Source organism: Neoarius graeffei, chromosome 12 (genome assembly GCF_027579695.1).
Source record: "Neoarius graeffei isolate fNeoGra1 chromosome 12, fNeoGra1.pri, whole genome shotgun sequence".
In the NCBI taxonomy this organism is placed as follows: domain Eukaryota; kingdom Metazoa; phylum Chordata; class Actinopteri; order Siluriformes; family Ariidae; genus Neoarius; species Neoarius graeffei.
Window position 1 is genome coordinate 34,697,383 of NC_083580.1, and position 20,413 is coordinate 34,717,795.

At 40.6% G+C, this 20,413-nt stretch overlaps 1 protein-coding gene across 3 annotated transcripts in view; it reads left to right on the plus strand.

The window, feature by feature from the left end:
* The window catches only part of chm (CHM Rab escort protein), a 377,848-nt gene that overhangs the window by 246,678 nt on the left and 110,757 nt on the right, over positions 1–20,413 (plus strand). For all 3 annotated transcript variants that reach the window (XM_060935797.1, XM_060935798.1, XM_060935799.1), the window contains one exon: positions 12,994–13,098. In XM_060935797.1, coding sequence (XP_060791780.1) covers positions 12,994–13,098 — 105 coding nt within the window. The remainder of the gene's footprint in view (positions 1–12,993; positions 13,099–20,413) is intronic.

The following is a 20,413-nucleotide window of genomic DNA, read 5'->3' on the forward strand; positions in this document are numbered from 1 at the left end:
AGTAATGCATTAGTTATCTAACCTAGAGGTAACAAAAGCATTAATTTTTTTTTCCTGTGTTGACATCCATCCATCCATTATCTGTAGCCGCTTATCCTGTTCTACAGGGTCGCAGGCAAGCTGGAGCCTATCCCAGCTGAGAGGTGGGGTACACCCTGGACAAGTCGCCAGGTCATCGCAGGGCTGATACAGAAACAAACAACCATTCACACTCACACCTATGGTCAATTTAGAGCCACCAATTAACCTAACCTGCATGTCTTTGGACTGTGGGGGAAACCGGAGCACCCAGAGGAAACCCATGCAGACACGGGGCGAGCATGCAAACTCCACACAGAAAGGCCCTCGCCAGCCACTGGGCTTGAACCCAGGACCTTCTTGCTGTTAAGCGACAGTGCTAACCACTACACCACTGTGCCTCCCCTGTGTTGACATTATTTTTCTTATTTTAGCAGTATTTCTGAGATAAAAGAAGGCTATCCTAGTAATATTACGTACATGAGCTTCAAATGAAGGACTGGAGTCAATCACACCAGTGTCTTTTACTGCTGCACATGATGAAACAGAAGGGCCATCCACAGTTGCTATATAATCAGAAAATTTACTTCTACTTACATGTGGTTCTAGTACAAATACTTCTGTTTTGTCAGAATTAAGTAGAAGGAAGTTAATAAGCTTACAGTGTCTAATGTCCTTTACACATTCCTCAATTTTATTAAGCTAGTGTCTCTCATCTGGCTTTGTTGAAACATACATCATCATGTTTGTGTCATCATCATAACCATGAAAGCTAATACCATGTTTATAAATAATATTACCCAGAGGTAGCTGTGACAACGGTGGGCTTGTGGTGCACCAACGTGTGGAATTTTTGTCAGAGGTGTCCCCAATGCCAGAGGACTACTCCCAGCCAGCCCTGGCACCTCTCCTTCCCCTGCCCATCATTAGGGTTCCATTCTAGTGGATGGGTATGAACCTGGTAGGGCCACTCGTGAAGTCTAGCCATGGCCACAAATATATCCTGGTAATTGTACATTATGCCACCAGGCTGTCCCCCATCTCAAAGAACGTTGCCCGTGAGCTCATGTCCCTCTTCAGCAGGTTCGGCATTCCTAAAGATCTCATCACTGACCAGGGCACTCCATTCATCTCAAAGCTAATGCTAGCCCTATGCCAGCTGCTGCAAGTAAAATATCTAAACACCTCTGTTTCTCATCCACAGACAGATGTGCTCGTCAAAAGATTTTTTTTTTTTGGTTGTATGTTTTCTGTGAGTCATTGTCAGTAACAGGCTTTTCAGTTGCTTTCTTGGCCAGGCCTGTCTTGCAAAAGAGATTTTAAATCTCAAGAGACTAACTTGGTTAAAATAACAAAAAAAAAATCTAATATTGAAAAAGCTGTTGCATCGAGTGGTAGACAAAGGAGGCTGCAACTGGGACCTACTCTATGCTTTTTGCCATACAGGAGACCCCTGTATCAAGGGGGATCAAGTCATCCCTGGGAGTGATAATTAGACAAAGGTCTTACCTGCTTAATTTTGCTACAGCATTAAATAGGAATCTGTGATTATTTTTGATCTTCTATTAGGTTTGAGAGATGCATTGAACTTGCAGCATTAAGACGTTTTCTATAGAAAATGTCTTGTTCAGTTCGAAGAAAACATCTTATAGAATGCTGTAAAAAACTATAGTTCAGGAGGCTGTCCTTCAATGCCAATTGGAATATTACCAATTTAGTTTGACACTATGTTCTAATTTTTCAGCGGTCCACTTTAAAGTGCGTGTGATTGTTATGCTAGGGTTCTAGAGTTTTCTCTGTGTGTGTGTGTGTGTGTGTGTGTGTGTGTGTGTGTACATACATTTTAAGTTGGGCTACATTATCTAGGGTATAGCAGAAAGCATTAAGTTTGACACTCTTAATTGACTAAGCATTCAGTTGCCCGATCAAGTTCTGTGGGGTCTAACGGTGATCCAGTCAAACTGATAACTCTGGGAGATGATTGATAAAACTTTGTGCAGTAGTTAACAGGAATGCACATTTGACAAAATTGCATGGCAGGGTGCATATATTATTATGAAGACACATTTCAGATGAGAGAGCGGAGATAGCTTCAGATTGTGGAAGTGCGACTACAACCCCGATTCCAAAAAAGTTGGGACAAAGTACAAATTGTAAATAAAAATGGAATTCAATGATGTGGAAGTTTCAAAATTCCATATTTTATTCAGAATAGAACATAGATGACATATCAAATGTTTAAACTGAGAAAATGTATCCTTTAAAGAGAAAAATTAGGTGATTTTAAATTTCATGACAACAACACATCTCAAAAAAGTTGGGACAAGGCCATGTTTACCACTGTGAGACATCCCCTTTTCTCTTTACAACAGTCTATAAACATCTGGGGACTGAGGAGACAAGTTACTCAAGTTTAGGGATAGGAATGTTAACCCATTCTTGTCTAATGTAGGATTCTAGTTGCTCAACTGTCTTAGGTCTTTTTTGTCTTATCTTCCGTTTTATGATGCGCCAAATGTTTTCTATGGGTGAAAGATCTGGACTGCAGGCTGGCCAGTTCAGCATCCGGACCCTTCTTTTACGCAGCCATGATGCTGTAATTGATGCAGTATGTGGTTTGGCATTATCATGTTGGAAAATGCAAGGTCTTCCCTGAAAGAGGCGTCGTCTGGATGGGAGCATATGTTGCTCTAGAACCTGGATATACCTTTCAGCATTGATGGTGTCTTTCCAGATGTGTAAGCTGCCCATGCCACATGCACTAATGCAACCCCATACCATCAGAGATGCAGGCTTCTGAACTGAGCGCTGATAACAACTTGGGTGATCCTTCTCCTCTTTAGTCCGAATGACACGGTGTCCCTGATTTCCATAAAGAACTTCAAATTTTGATTCGTCTGACCACAGAACAGTTTTCCACTTTGCTATAGTCCATTTTAAATGAGCCTTGGCCCAGAGAAGACGTCTGCACTTCTGGATCATGTTTAGATACGGCTTCTTCTTTGAACTATAGAGTTTTAGCTGGCAACAGCGGATGGCACGGTGAATTGTGTTCACAGATAATGTTCTCTGGAAATATTCCTGAGCCCATTTTGTGATTTCCAATACAGAAGCATGCCTGTATGTGATGCAGTGCCGTCTAAGGGCCCAAAGATCACGGGCACCCAGTATGGTTTTCCGGCCTTGACCCTTACGCACAGAGATTCTTCCAGATTCTCTGAATCTTTTGATGATGTTATGCACTGTAGATGATGATATGTTCAACCTCTTTGCAATTTTACACTGTCGAACTCCTTTCTGATATTGCTCCACTATTTGTCGACGCAGAATTAGGGGGATTGGTGATCCTCTTCCCATCTTTACTTCTGAGAGCCACTGCCACTCCAAGATTCTCTTTTTATACCTAGTCATGTTAATGACCTATTGCCAATTGACCTAATGAGTTGCAATTTGGTCCTCCAGCTGTCCCTTTTTTGTACGTTTAACTTTTCCAGCCTCTTATTGCCCCTGTCCCAACTTTTTTTAGATGTGTTGCTGTCATGAAATTTCAAAATGTCTCACTTTGGACATTTGATATGTTGTCTGTGTTCTATTGTGAATACAATATCAGTTTTTGAGATTTGTAAATTATTGCATTCCGTTTTTATTTACAATTTGTACTTTGTCCCAACTTTTTTGGAATCGGGGTTGTATGTTTTCTACGTTTTATCCAAAGATTAGTGTTAGCTCAAGAGTATGAGCATGTAGTATGTCCTTGACGTGGGTGGAATATTGACGCACGGCAGGCAGGAAATGATGTTCACAGACTTTTATTGTAACTCTCTTCAATTTGGCTTTTCAGCTTTTACTCAACTTATTCAGTCAGACATACGCACATCGACATGTGCCCGTTGTTCTCTATCTTGGCCTCACTTCGGCCAATTAGATTGCCTTTCCCTACTTCTATTTCCTGTTTACAAACGGATGCTGAAGTGGGAGAAGCTGATGGCTGGAATGATGCAATGCAGGATGTGATAAGAATAGCAGAAACTACAACAATGTTTTGATTCTGTGGACTGGGCCTGATTGAAAGAGATTTCTGTACAAATATGAAACAGTGGTCACAGACCTTATCAGGAAGTGCATGGATCACTGTGTACCCACAAACGAGAGAACCTGGATTAACGCAGAAATCCACCATAAAATAAGCCCACAGTAAAGCATTCTGAACCGGAGACACGCAGAAATGTAAGTACAATTTCTGCAAAGCATTCACAGCTGCAAAACGGCAGTATAGTGCTAAATTAGAATATCTGTTCAATGGCACAAGAGGAATACGCGTAACAGGAGTATATTAGAGCATACAAACTGTAACAGATTACAGTGCATGCTTGCTCCCTGTTACAGTCACGGATGCCTCACTCCCAGATAAGTTAAGTGCTTTCTTTGCCCTTTTTGAGCTTGCTACCAACCCACCCATATGCACTCCTGCACTAGTGCACAACTTGGGCTAATGTTCTGCTATTGCTAAGATGTTTTGTTTGATATTATTTCAGGGAAATTGGTTGATGCACTGAATGATTAAAATAAAAGCATTCACGTCATCACCGCTCCTAGTGTTTCCAGTTTGTCAACAAATGCATGAGAAAATTATTGAAATGTTGTAAAACAATGTTCCTCAAAGAAAGAGAGTCAGATATTTGGATACATCACCCTCTATGGTGCATAATATCGTTAAACAACTCAAGGAATCTGGAGAAATTTCAGTGCATAATGGGTAAGGGCGCAAGCCTAAACTGAACACCTGTGATCTCTGATTCCTCAGGTGACGCTGCATCAAGAGCCATCATTCATCTATTGCTGATATAACCACATGAATGAATGAATGAATGAATGAATGAATCCTTTATTATCACTAGTCATAAGTACCAGCGAAATTGACCATCAACCTGTCCTTACATACACACATGCACACAATTGACAGAGGGGGAGTAGACAAGACAGGAAGACCGTGATGAAAAGAAAAAATAGAGAGTAACATGGGTTTGGGCTTACTTTGGCAAACCTTTGTCAAGTATTACAATATGGAGTTACAGCCACAAATCCTAACTAACTCTCTACTGTGCAAAAACGAAACCTTATGTGTCCAAAAGCGCTATCGACTTCTCTAAGCTCGCAGACATCTGGAATGGACCATTACACAGTGGAAACATGTATTGTGCTCAGATGAATCAGTATTCCAGGACTTTTTTGGAAGAAAAGGATGCCCTGTGTTCCAGACCAAAGATGAGAAGGACCATCCAGACTGTTACCAGCAACAAGTCCAAAAGCCAGGGTCTGTCATGGTATGAGGTTGTCTCAGTGCCCATGGCAAAGGTAACTTGCACTTCTATGATGACAGCATTAATGCATGATACCTTGATATTTTGGAGCAACATATTCTGCCTTCAAAACAACATTTTCCAGGAACATTTCAACAAGACAGTGCAAAACCTTATTCTGCAAACATTACAAAGGCACAGCTGCGGAAGGAGAGGGTACCTGTCCCCAGTAGAGAATGTGTGGTGAATTTTGAAATGAAAAATATGACAACGACCCTGTACTGTTGCACACCTTAAGACCTGTGTGCAGGAAGAATGGGACAAAATAACACCTGGAAATGCTTCATCTCTTAGTGTCTTCAGTCCCTAAACATCTTCTGAAGTGTTGAGAGGAGGAATGGCAATATTGCAAAGTGGTAAATGCTTTACCGTCCCAACTTTTTTTTTTAATGATGTTGCAATTTGATTTGATTATGTTACAAGAATGAAAATTGAAATGTTTATATTGGGGGGGAAAAAAAACCAATAAAATCCATGAGGTCAAAGATCAAGTAATAGGTTGCTTTGGAGTTTTAAATGAAATACAGGTCAAAGATTATTTACAAATCATTGTTTTCAGTTGTAATTTCAATTTCAGCATTCCATCTCAACGTTTTATGATTTGGGGTTATATGAATTGTGCTGCATAGTGTACATTGTACTTGTGCACATGACAAACTTGAAACTGGGGGGGGGGGGGTGATAATAATGATGAATAAATGGATTCATTCAGCTTCTGCACCACTAATAAATCAATGCCAGAATGTATACGAATCCTGCTATAACGCATGCCTTTTCAAGTTTTCAGGTCCAGTAACCCCAAAGTTCTGGATGTGAATCAAGAACCAAACCATCAGGCCTATTAATTCAGTCCAGAAGGCACACTGTTGAGAATTGCTGCCTTGCAGCTGTGACACCCAGGTGTCAGCTAAACCCTGTTCGTGCCATACATCACTGAGAGGAAATGGGTTCCATGAAGGTGAAATAGTATTAGAAAAAAGAATTGGCAAGGTGTCTGGCAGGCTGAACAATGATTTTAATTTCCCCAGTATCATAAATTACCATCTTACGTCTTGACTTATTACAGGCATAAAGCTGAAAAGGGTAGACCTAGATTAATAATGCAGCAGAGGATTAGAGGACGTCAGAGTTCAAATGCCATGTTGCCATGAACGAAAGACAGCTGGCTGCCAAACTTTTTAGTGAGGCTGATGGTCATGATCCACTTGATCATGGCCCCACTAATTAACATGATCACATCTGCATTTTGTTGTATTTTAAAGTTTCATTATGCTTTTACCACATTAGTTCTTTTATTTTGTTATATTTTACCTCTCGTGTAGTCTAGCTGCTTGATGATAAACCAGTCATCTTAAAACTTGTTTCAAAAGTCATCATTCTGTATTGTGCTATATCATTATTCTGTGCTATATGCTTCCATTGTCTCTCACAAACTAAATTATTACACTGATTGTGACTTAAAAATAAAGGTCTACCATGATACTGCAAACACGCATCTAATTTTTGTTTTTTTGGTTTTTTTTGGGGGGGGTTAAAAACAGTTTTTGTAGGTCAAGCCATAGATTAAAAATGTTTGAGAACCTTGCATCACTGACAGCATGGTTAACTCAGATTAAATTTCAATTCTTTGTGAACATGTTCCTGAGCTACAAAGTGTGAATTGGCCTTGAAGCCAAATAAAACTATCATCGCTTGAATTAATGTTGACAGACACTTGTAAACTTGCATGCTTAATATGTGCAGTAAATGTGTTTCATCTACTTCATAATTCCTCTAATTTATTATTTATCTTGGGTATATTTTTTCTTATATATATATAAAAAGAAAACATGTACCCAAGATGGTGTGTGTGTGTGTGAGAGAGAGAGAGACACAGTGGTGCTTGAAAGTTTGTGAACCCTTTAGAATTTTCTATATTTCTGCATAGATATGACCTAAAACATCATCAGATTTTCACACAGGTCCTAAAAGTAGATAAAGAGAACCCAGTTAAACAAATGAGACAAACATATTATACTTGGTCATTTATTTATTGAGGCAAATGATCCAATATTACATATCTGTGAGTGGCAAAAGTATGTGAACCTCTAGGATGAGCAGTCAATTTGAAGGGGAAATTAGAGTCAGGTGTTTTCAATCAGTGGGATGACAATCAGGTGTAAGTGGGCACCCTGTTTTATTTAAAGAACACAGGAATCTATCAAAGTCTGATCTTCACAACACATGTTTGTGCAAGTGTATCATGGCATGAACAAAGGAGATTTCTGAGGACCTCAGAAAAAGCGTTGTTGATGCTCATCAGGCTGGAAAAGGTTACAAAACCATCTCTAAAGAGTTTGGACTCCACCAATCCACAGACAGACAGATTGTGTACAAATGGAGGAAATTCAAGACCAATTTTCCCTCCCCCAGGAGTGGTCAACCAACAAAGATCACTCCAAGAGCAAGGTGTGTAATAGTCGGCAAGGTCACAAAGGACCCCAGGGTAACTTCTAAGCAAATGAAGGCCTCTCTCACATTGGCTAATGTTAATGTTCATGAGTCTTTTGGATATCTTTTTTTTTTCGTTTCCGTTTCCGGTTGAGAGTACGTCGTGCTCATTCTGGCTGCTGCTTCTCACCAGAGCTTTTTTTATTTTATTTTTATTTTCTTTTTCTATTTTCATTTTATTTATTTTTTCTGTGTGTTTGTGTGGTTTGATGTTTGTTTGAGTGTTTTGTCCGCCGATTGTGGTGTAGCTCCAGACCCAGTTTTGGGCGTCAGTTCCCTCCAGGCTTTGGTTCGCTGTGGGTGATGCCTGCGCTCCCAGCTGTGGACTGCAGTGAGCTCGTTGCTCATTTAACATTCGTGGTTGTCCAGCGCTCTGTGCTTTAGTGCTTGGCATGATGTTCCGGGCGATGTTGCTCGATGGCGTCACGGCGGCTGTGCAGGCGGTTTGGGACACACCAGCGCTTTGCGTGGAGGAGCTTCTGTGCTCGCTTTGTGGATCCATGGCATGGTGTTCGAGCGATGTTGTTGACGGCGTCACGACGGCTGTGCTGGAGATGTGGGACTCGTTTTCATGCGCCTTTTGGTGGGACTGTGGCTGCTACACCACGGGAATTACATCCTGACCCCTACTTGGTGGACTTTTTATTTATTTATTTATTTAATTATTATTATTTTTCTTTTCTTTTTTTTTTTTCCTTGTCTATAATTGTAAAGCGTCCTTGGGTTTCTTGAAAGGCGCTATATAAATCTAACTTATTATTATTATTATTATTATTATTATTATTATTATTATGTTCATGAGTCCACCATCAGGAGAACACTGAACAACAATGGTGTGCATGGCAGGGTTGCAAGAAGAAAGCCACTGCTCTCCAAAAAGAACATTGCTGTTCACCTGCAGTTTGCTAAAGATCACATGCACAAGCCAGAAGGCTACTGGAAAAAATGTTTTGTGGACAGATGAGGCCAAAATAGAACTTTTGGTTTAAATGAGAAGCGTTATGGTTGGATAAAGGAAAACACTGCATTCCAGCATAAGAACCTTATCCCATCTGTGAAACATGGTGGTGGTAGTATTGTGGCTTGGGCCTGTTTTGCTGTAGCTGGGCCAGGACAGCTTGCCATCATCGATGGAACGATGAATTCTGAATTATACCAGTGAATTCTAAAGGAAAATGTCAGGGCATCTGTCCATGAATTGAATCTCAAGAGAAAGTGGGTTATGCAGCAAGACAACGACCCTAACCACACAAGTCATTCTACCAAAGAATGGTTAAAGAAGAATAAAATTAATGTTTTGGAATAGCCAAGTCAAAGTCCTGACCTTAATCCAGTTGAAATGTTGTGGAAGGACCTGAAGTAAGCAGTTCATGTGAGGAAACCCACTAACATCCCAGAGTTGAAGCTGTTCTGTATGGAGGAATGGGCTAAAATTCCTCCAAGCCGGTGTGCAGGACTTATCAACAGTTACTGGAAACATCTAGTTGCATTTATTGCTGTACGGGGGGGTCACACCAGATACTGAAAGCAAAGGTTAACATACTTTTGGCACTCACAGATATGTAATATTGGATCATTTGCCTCAATAAATAAATGACCAAGTATAATATTTTTGTCTCATTTGTTTAACTGGGTTCTCTTTATCTACTTTTTTGACTTGTGTGAAAATCTGATGATGTTTTAGGTCATATTTATGCAGAAATATAGAAAATTCTAAAGGGTTCACAAACTTTCAAGCACCACTGCGTGTGTGTGTGTGTATGTATATATATATATATATATATATATATATATATATATATATATAAAATGTGTGTGTGTGTATATATATATATATATATATATATATATATATATATTAGTGCTGTCAAGCGATTAAAATATTTAATCGCAATTAATGTCGCGACTGTCATAGTTAACTCGCGATTAATCGCAATTTAATCGCACATTTTTGTCACATGAAAAACCATTGTAATTCTCTTATCGGCATAAAAAAGTGAATGGGCTTGCTCACCGTTCGAACTACGGGGGTACACGGGGGATCCGAGATCCCCTGAAACAGACGAGATCCCTTGAAAACATGACTTGGGAAATGTTGGGGGGTCTCTAAAATATTGGCAAAATGATGTTTATTGACATAGCAATCATGTGTAACGGGAAGCATTTGCATATCCGAAGTGAGCGCGCGATGGAGAGCCGCGCTCTGAGACAAGCGCAAGCACACACACCCCCCCCCCCAAGGGAAAATAAGGGACCCCCCCGAAAATATCGGCATAGTTCAAACACTGGTTGTACCAATGTTTTTTTTTTTTTTTATTGCAGAGCATAACACGTCTTGTCACAGCCACTGCAAAGTGGGGCTGGAGCCGCCGATGGGAAAATGAAACCTGCCGAGCACCGTGGCTCTTCGGGGGAGGGCAGAGGACTCTGGCTGTGCGGGGCGTGGCATCATGTCACAGAGTGTTAATCTCGCGATAAAAAAATTATCGCCGTTAAAATTGAGTCAAGTTAACGCGTTAATAACGTGACATTTTTGACAGCACTAATATATATAATATAAAATGTAGAAATATAGTATGTATGTATATACAGTTGAAACCGTATATTTACATACACTTTAGGAAAAGACACAATCTTTTTTTTTTTTCTCATAGTCAGACATGAAATCAGACATTCACTTTAACTTTTTCATGTCTGTCTGAATATTTAAAATTATTTCAATGTACTTAATGCCAAATTAATCAGAGAAGGAGTTTTTTATTCAATATTTTAATTGCTTTTATCAAATCAGAAGTTTACATACACTGCAGTTTGTGTGCCTTTAAACAATGTAGGAACGCCCAGATGATGATGTCATGTCTTTGGAAGCTTCTGATAGGTTAATTGGCAACATTTGAATTAATTGGAGACACACCTGAGACACACACCTGTGATTGTATTTTAAGGAACACCTCAAACACAGTGCTTCCTTGTACACAACATGGGTAAATCTAAAGAAATCGATCAAGATCTCAGACTAAGAATGGTTAACTTGCACAAGTCTGGCTCATCTTTGGGGGAAATTTCAAGAAGCCTGAAGGTGCCACGGTCTTCAGTTCAAACCATTATACGAAAGTATAAACAATGTGGGAATGTCGAGCCATCATACCGCACAGGAAGGAGACGGATTCTGAGTCCCAGAGATGAGCGGGTTCTGGTCAGTGCTGTGCGTAAGAACCCAAGAATGAATGCAAAGGACCTCGTGAAGATGATGGCTGAAGCTGGTAAGAGTGTGTCACTGTCCACGGTGAAACGAGTTCTGCACCAACATGGGCTGAAAGGCCACTCTGCCAGGAGAAAGCCATTACTCCAACACAAACATAAACAGGCCAGATTACAGTTTGCAAATGAATACAGGGGAAAGGATCTCAATTTTTGGAGACATGTCTTGTGGTCGGATGAAACTAAAATTGAGCTGTTTGGCCATAATCAACAATGATATGTTTGGAGAAAAAAAGGAGACGCTTACAATCCTAACAACACCATACCAACAGTGAAACATGGCGGAGGCAGCATCATGTTGTGGGGTTGTTTTGCTGCAGGAGGTACTGGTGCACTTCACAAAATCAATGGAGTAATGAAGAAGGAACAGTATGTGGAGATACTGAACCAACACCTGAAAGCATCTGCCAGGAAGTTAAAGCTTGGCCGCAAATGGGTCTTCCAAATGGACAATGACCCGAAGCACACCGCCAAACTGGTCAAAAAATGGCTTGATGACAACAAAGTCAATGTTTTGGAGTGGCCATCACAAAGCCCCGACCTCAACCCTATTGAGCATTTGTGGGCAGAGCTGAAACGACATGTGCATGCAAAGCAGCCAAAAAATATGGCCCAGTTATACCAGTTCTGTCAAGAGGAATGGGCCAAAATTCCTGTCAAGTATTGTGCAAAGCTTGTTGAAGGTTATCCAAAACGTTTGACCCAAGTCAGACAGTTTAAGGGCAATTGTACCAAGTACTGATGAAGTGCACTGATGAAAACTTCTGATTTGATAAAAGCAATTAAAATATTGAATAAAAAACTCCTTCTCTGATTAATTTGGCATTAAGTACATTGAAATAATTTTAAATATTCAGACAGACATGAAAAAGTTAAAGTGAATGTCTGATTTCATGTCTGACTATGAGAAAAAAAAAGATTGTGTCTTTTCCTAAAGTGTATGTAAATATACAGTTTCAACTGTGTGTGTGTGTGTGTGTATATATATATATATATATATATATATATATATATATATATATATATATATATAAATCAGCACAGTTTGCCATGAAATGCTTACAAACCTAACCCAGTTTCCTCATTTAAAGAACCCTGCACCGTGTACTGTCGCCATGATAACCATTCAGTCCCACAGTAGGAAAAGAAGTCCAGAGTATGTGTGCCTTGCTAAGGGTATCCTTTTAAGTGTGAGAGAATTGTGGGCTGTGTCCCACATCTCCTGGCAATTGATGAAGACTTCAGCCTTCTTTGTCAATTCCCCTCTGTAAATTAATCTTCATTTATCTCAACAGGTTTGTACTGAATTTAGTCCTGTGTGTGAGGAGGATTGTAATGAGGGCCACACTTTTTGTCAGGCATTGAGTTGCTCACCTTGCCCTTTATTGTTTTGTGAAAGTCCATTTCAAGGATGTCACCCCTAGCCCATTAGTTTGGATAATGAGCCCTATAAAGCACATTTATAACTCTTGACATAACAAGCTGACAGATTCCCTTTTGATCACTGTTCTTCCTCTTTTTAATCTGTCAGAAGAGAGGGAAGGTCAACACACTTGCCCTGAATTTGTGTTAATACACTAACATCAACAAAATTTAAGACCACCACAGATTGAATTTTGACCTTTTAATTTTTTTTCTCTTTTACATTAAAAAAAAAAATTATAATAATGTGTATTTACTTAGTGTATGCTTTTGTCCTGAAACTTCCCTATCTTGTTGTCATGAGTAGAAAGTTCAAGAGGAGACTTTTGTAAATTTAGTCTTTTTTTTTGTTATGAAAAGATCTTAAATTGCAGAGATTTAGATTTGTGCATCTTAACCAAGAACATTTGTCCCCCTCTCATGAGTTCTTCACTGTTTATAGGTGTAAAGCTGTGATTGACACTCAAGGTCAGCGAATTAGTTGCAGCCATTTTGTGGTGGAAGACACCTACATCCAAGATGACCAGAGAATACAAACAACGTACAAGTGAGTTGAGTTAAATAAATTTTTTTTTCTCCATATTCAGATTTTTCCATGCCAATCATATAAGGTCCATTATCACTGCTTGAATACAGACCTACATATACGAAGTCATTCTAGCAAAATGTATCAATAAAATTATCATGGAGATGATTCATCCTGATCAGACCGGGTTAGTACTGGGAAGATATTATGGCGATTAATATCAGATGATTAGTAGATTTAATGACTCATTCCAAAAGTCAAGTGGGTGGAAGCAATGATGCTATCCCCTGATGCCCAGAAGTCATTTGACACAGGATCCTGACAATACTTAATTCAGACATTGAAACTATTCTAGTTTGGCCCCAATTTCATGAAATGGATACAACTATAATATTTTAATCCACAAGCTTCCATTATAGTAAACTGGTCTTTATCAGACTGCTTTATACTAGAATGTGGATGCAGATAGTGCTGCTTTTTATTGCCCTTGCTGTTTGATATTAGTATTGAGGTGATCAGAGATGACGACAACGTAAACATAAAATGGCAATAAATTAAGAACAGCATAAATTCATTTTACGCAGACGATGTACCTAACAGAACCTGCAACAGCAATCTCACACTTAAAGGATCTTATTTATTTACTCCAAATATGCGTGCGTACTTGGGCTATAAAGTAAACATAGATAAAACAATGACAATGGACTTGGCGGGGGGTGCGGTTAGAATTCCACAAACATTCAAACTCCAGACTGGGTTTAAGTGGCCTGTAAATGGCATTAAGTACCTTGGTATTCAAATTTCCTCTTAATTGAAAAATCTATATTATGCAAGTTACAAAAGTATAATCCAAAAAATTAGTAAGCGCCTGGACTGATGGGGGCAACACTTTTTTTGTTTTTAGAAGGCCATATAGAGTGTATACACATGAGCGTGTTGCCCAGGATTCTATATCCATTTCACATATTACCTATTGACATCCCTAAACCTACATTTGATAAATTGAACAGGCTCATCTCAAACTTTACAAGACAAGAAAAGTACCCAAGAATCAGACTAAAAACATTGCACTTGTCCAAATCACATGGAGGGCTCCAAGTCCTGAATTTAAGATATTATTTTGGGGCTGCACAGTTATAACCTTTAATAATATGGATTCATGATCTTTCATCTATATGATGGCTTGACATCGGAAAAAGATTGTGGCAGACACCTACAGAACTTGGTTTTTCAAGATGTCCCTGTCAGGGGAATTTAACCCTCTGGGGTCTGAGGGTATTTTCTGGCACTAATGATTTTGGCATGCTCTAATGTTGTCAATTTCAGCAAATCTAAGCAGTATTTTCAAAGTCATATGACTTTTTTTGTATTCAGCACAAGTTCGGCTACAATAAAAAATAAAACAAAACCACACCATCAAACAAAATTAATTCATAAAAAAAAAGATAAATGAAGATTATGTAAAAAGCAGTTTTAGAACTGTGTTGGAATGTGTGAAAAATCATTACCTTACCCATTGTGACCAAGTGTTTTGATCATTTGAGGTGATTCTGTTCAGTCTTCGGAATGCATCAAGCACAAAAACTTAAATCTGCTCCACTGATTTGGACCATTAACTGGCCATCAAAAAATTTATGTCCTATTGTTTTGGGATAAAGAGTTGGTAGTGGGAGGGGTATTCAATGAGAAGAGTAAAAAAATTCAATTCAACAAGAAGAGTGAATACCCACTGCCAACTCTTAATCCCATTAGGTTAAGTGATAAACAGTTTGTCACAATAGGAAGGTAATGTTTTTTTCACACATTCCAACACAGTTCTAAAACTGCTCTTTACTGCATCTTCATTTATCTGTTATTTCTTTTAAAAAACAAAATCATGACATACATACTACATAGCTATTATTGTAACTGAACTTGTGCTGGATACAAAAATGTCATATGACTGAAAATACTGCTTAGATTTGTTGAAATTGCCGACATCAGAACATGCCAAAATCATTAGAGTGCCAGAAAAAAAATGAAGAAGAAAAGAGCAAACAAGTGATGGTGCATGTTTTATTTAGCTCTTCAATCACGCAAAGATTATGCACTACACCACATGCATATAAACAGATATGCTCATAAGAAATAAAATAAATATTTACACTTGCTCAAACTGATCTTTGGCTGGATCGAGTCGAAGTTCAGAATGACACCGCTCATCATCAGTGTCGCAGTTTTCAAGATTGGACTGAATCGCTGTCCTGAATCATGAATTGAATTGCTGTCCTGAAATTGAATCACTGTCCTGAATCATCCAAAGTACCTCCTGAGCATCAAATTGCCGTGCCATGTCACAACAAGTTTGACCTCTAAACAGGTAGCCTAAGCTATGGCTGACAGATTTTATCCTGTTTACAGTGGTCATTCCTACTGCGAAAGAGAAACCAATCAAATCCAAAAGAATGAAAGTGATTATCATTCCGTTATCATGTGAATAGTCTTTTATGAATGTGTAAGTGGGCACTCAGCACTCCATCTGTGGTGTGATTGAGTAAGGTGACAAGTTTTATGTTTCATCTAATTTAGGTAATTAAAAAAATATATTACCGCTAGGTGGCCTAGTGGTTAGCATGTCCGCCTTTCAATTGGGAGATCGTGAGTTCTACTCACGGTTGGGTCATACCAAAAACCATCATAAAAATGGTACTTACTGCCGTTTGGCAAGGCATGCTGCAATACAGATGCGAGTGGGGAGTCAAACTCTCGCGGTTACCAGAGGACTAGCCCCCCACTGTAACCCTAGCTATGTAATAGGCGAGAGGCCGAGGGCTACGGAAACGGAGATCGGCGCCGCCCTATGCGCCGCATGGCGTGGGAAGGACTTTGGAAAAAAAATATTATTTGGCAATGGGTACATATGAAACTGTAAAGTATAAAGTTTGTCGATATATTTATCATGCTTGTATGATAATAACTCATGAATATATGAATTTAAATATATGACCTACTCATTCTAAACCTGCCGAGCTTCACTGGTGAAGCTCTTGATTCCAGGGGGTTAAATTGAAGGTACTTATGAGATTTTTCTGAACACCAGAAATAATGCCTTAAATTGGCCCAACAAACGCAAATAAATGTTGGAGAAATTGTTGGACACACATTGTCAGCCATACCCACGTGTTTTGGACGTGGCCTAAAATAAGCACATTTTGGATAGAGTTGTTTGAGGCCCTTAAAGAAGTATCCCACCAAAATTTCACAAAAGATCCAAAGGTGGCACTATTAGGAGTAATAGTGCCACCTTTGGATCTTTTGTGAAATTTTGGTGGGATACTTCTTTAAGGGCCTCAAACAACTCTATCCAATAGATGGATAGTGTTGATGGAAGAACTAAGAAATTGGTTTTTCAAACAGCAGCAATCAAATGCACCACAATTAAGTGGTTAAAACTGGATCCCTAAAATACAATATATGGATTGAGAAGGTATGTGAAGTCTATCAGATGGAACAAATAATGTACTTTCCGAGACTTCAAAAGGATATATTTATTAAAAGGTGGAGCCTTGCCACCACTATATTAATTACAGCCATGTGATACAAATCCTTCCACACAAAGCTGCTTCTCTAACCTTTAGGCCATGGCTTCCCCTCTGAAAGAGTTCACTGCCATTAGGGGATACATTTCCATGAAGGGGTGTACTTCATTTGCAACACTGTTTAAGTAGGTCTGTCAGAGAAGACTGGCTGGTGGCAGGAAAGACTGCAGGGGAGTGGAGAGGTGAGTTGCCAATTTCACATGTCCTTGAAGTGTATCCTACAAGGACTCCCTCAATCAATTACAAGCAGAACAAGAAGAAAACATCCCAGTGGCCCACTGAGAGAGAAGATGGAAGATGGATCAGTCAGGACATATAATAGAGTAATAACTGGCATGGCAACGATGAATGATCAAACGATATTGAGGGAATGTGAGAGAGAGGGTGGTCCAAAGTGACAACCTACCTGGGCTTGTGAATCCACCGGGGAAAGCAACATTTGGCAGCAACCAGATGCAAGCTTGCACTGCTGCAGCAGGTCAGACAAGGAGGACTCATAGCCAGGTTGAGCACCACGGTGCTACTGATCCCACCGTTGCAGTTGGTGAGAGAGAGGAGGACCCGTCTTCCCAGCAGAATTTGGAATAACAGCACAGCTCTTAGCATGAGCATCACAGTGAAACACCAAGCAGGGAACCCACAAGAGGAACATTAGAGAAGCTAATCTGAAAATTCAAAGTCAAGTGGCCAAAAGCCAGTAAAAAAGATACACAGAGAAGCTTTGACCAGAGCCTACACATATCCCTCTGGAACACACCAAGAGGCAGATTAACCTCTAAACTGTGAGCATCTTTGGTCACCCCATCTACAAAAAAGGCAAAGAGAAATTCAGAAAGATGTCTCAGATGAGGATCATTCCTGAGCAGAATTGTAGATGTAACAAGGAAATCCTCCAGCTGGTAAAGGAACAATTCCTTTTCCAATTCCAGGCTTGAAGAACCTGGAGGGTCAGATCAAAGGAAGAGAGAGACCTGAGGTGAGCTGAAAGGATCAAGAAATGCAGAAGCTGCAGGAAGAAAGCACCGGCCATCATCTTCCGGGAGCCCTTCAAGTACGCCCATGGCCTGCTGTTAGGAGAAGACTGGGACAATGCAGACCACTAAGCAGGATCTGGAGGAATACATTGAATTCCAGCTCATTGACAGGCAAAAAGATAGCCCCTTTGTATCACCAGGGCACATACCTTGCTGTCTTCGCAGTTTGAAACCACTCCCCCCCCCCCCCCCCCCAAATGGATTGAAGTCAAGCAGGTGGTAGATTGAGAACTGCATTGGCACCCAGACCAAATGGCATACCCTATAGGGTATGAAAGAACTGTCCCAGGCTCCTGAGGTTCTTGTGGAAGCTGATCGGTGCTGCTTGGAAAACTCAGTCTGTCCCAAGAGTGTGGGGCACCATCTTCATCCTGAAGAAGACAGACACCAACATCAGCCAATTAAGGGGCATTTCACTGCTAAACTTGGAAGGGAAGATTCCATACCTCATGGCAAACAACTACATTAACACCAGTTGTCAGAAGGCAGGTGTCCCAAGCTTTCCTTGCTGTTTTGAGCACTCGCCCATGATCAGGGAACAAATCCAGACAGCCAAGCACAGCATGTCTGATCTCCACATAGTTCGGTTGGAGCTCCCAAATGCCTATGGGTCTGTTCCCCACTAGCTCATCATTTTTGGTCTCAACTTCTTCCATACACCACCATGCATCCAAAGCCTAGTAGCAAATTACTTCAGTAACTTCTTTGTCTAAACACAACCCAGGAGATCTCAGCTGTTTGGCACCAGCTGGAGAAAGGGATAGTAATGGGTTGTTCCCTCTCTCCCACCCTTTTCCCACCAGCATTTTAGATCATCCTGGAAGAGAGATTGTCTGAGGAGTCAAATCACAGTCAAGTTAGGGACTCCTGGCCCTACAGACCTACATGAATTACTTTTCCACCCTCTTCCAGACAGCGGCATGCACCTCCAGACACCTGAAAAGGGTTGAGGAGTTTCTAAAATGGACCGGGATGAAAATAAAATCAGCCAAGTCCTACAGTCTCTCAATCTGCAAAGGAATCAGGAATGACAACGTCTCAGTCGATGGCGTGGAAATGCCTTCCAGTGGATCAAACTGTGAAAATCCTTGGAAGACTTTACATGACTGACCTGTCTGGCAAGCACATGGCTGCCTCTGCCCCATCCCAGCTCTTGGATGGTCTGAGCAATAGCAGCCAAAGCTATCAGGGGATTTCAAGGTCTGGTGTGAACAGTTCACATTATACCATCTGATGTGGTCCCTGAAGTTGTGTGACATCACTTCAGTGAAAGCTCAGAAGGTGGACTCAAAAGTCAACAGCCATATCCATCAATCCTTCCTTGGTGCTTTTCCAACATAGCATTGTTTTGGAAAAACACCCTAAAGCTTTCACTAAACTCCATTAGCTTGGGTTACAAACAGGAGAAGGTGAGGGTTATGTTTGAGCTGAGAGACTCACCTCACCTGTCTGTCCAAAACACCAACGTTCAGAGCAGCAGCAGTTCCTATTGCTAGTTGAAGTTTCCAGAAGAGTTCACCAAAACCTTCATATGGCCAAACATTGTGCTCTGGTCCCCTTCTAATAGGACAGTCATTATGGTTAAATTGACTGTTCAGTGGGAAGAGGGAATGGAGCCTGTCGGGAGAAAGAAGGAAAAGTACAAAGAGCTGTCAGCTGTGTCCTCACAAGTAGGGTGGAGGGTTTTCACTTATCCAGTGGAAGTCCAGTGCAGTGGCTATACTGGAACATCCACCCAGCAATTCCTGAAGTCTCTTGGGATCACAGGCTTCAAGCTGAGGAAGGCTCTCAAAGACCTGGCAGAGGAGGCTGAATTAGGAAGCATCTTGCTCTGGCTCCGAAGAAAGAACACGACGTGGGGAAAACATGGATCCTAGGGCTGGCTCCAGGGAGCAGTAGGGAGGCCTCTCCACCGTTGCTTCACCACCTTGAGATGAGTGAAGGGTGGCTCCCAGCTGATGACCCTGCAGCCAACACCATGGTATCATTGGAGATGCGTCAGGCAGAAATGCCCAGCAGGTGGATTTACCTGTGCTGATGATGTAACATCCACATGAATGCCAAAACCCAAAGTTTGTCAGCACAATATTTCCCAGAGTATGATACAGCCTTCTTCCCATAGTGCATCCTGGTGCCATCTCTTCCCCAGGTAAGTGATGTATACACTCTTATGTTCCTGTCTAGGGTCAGGAAACGTAAACAAAAAGGAGGTTGGTAGTGAGGTTCTGGCAGAAAAACAAATATGGCAAAACACGGTGATAATGTACTGTAAGTTTATTTACCAAAGATAATAAAGATAAGAAAAATGAACTGAGAGAGCGAGAACTAAACCAAAGACTCGCTAACAGAAAAAAAGGCCAATGATGATGATAAAAACAATCAATTGAATTGAGGTGTCCACACCATTTGTAAGAAAAAAAGGAAAGAGAAAAAGGGTAAGAAAAAACAGTCCTTCCTTCCCCTTCTCCCCAAATACATCATGACCACTCTCACAGAATTATCACTCACTGAATATAGTGTAACTACCAGCATGTTCTTGGCTGATGTGGTAGGGAAAACGAAGCGCGGCACAGCCCAGGGTGCAGGGATCCAGAAGCGCCACCCCTGCACAACAGAGAATGGAACCCTTTTATAGGGCGAAGCGCCAATTATATTTTGTAGGAGGAGCGACCAATTACCCCAGTAATTTGCCTTTGGGACGACCTCAAGGAACAGTTGAGAACA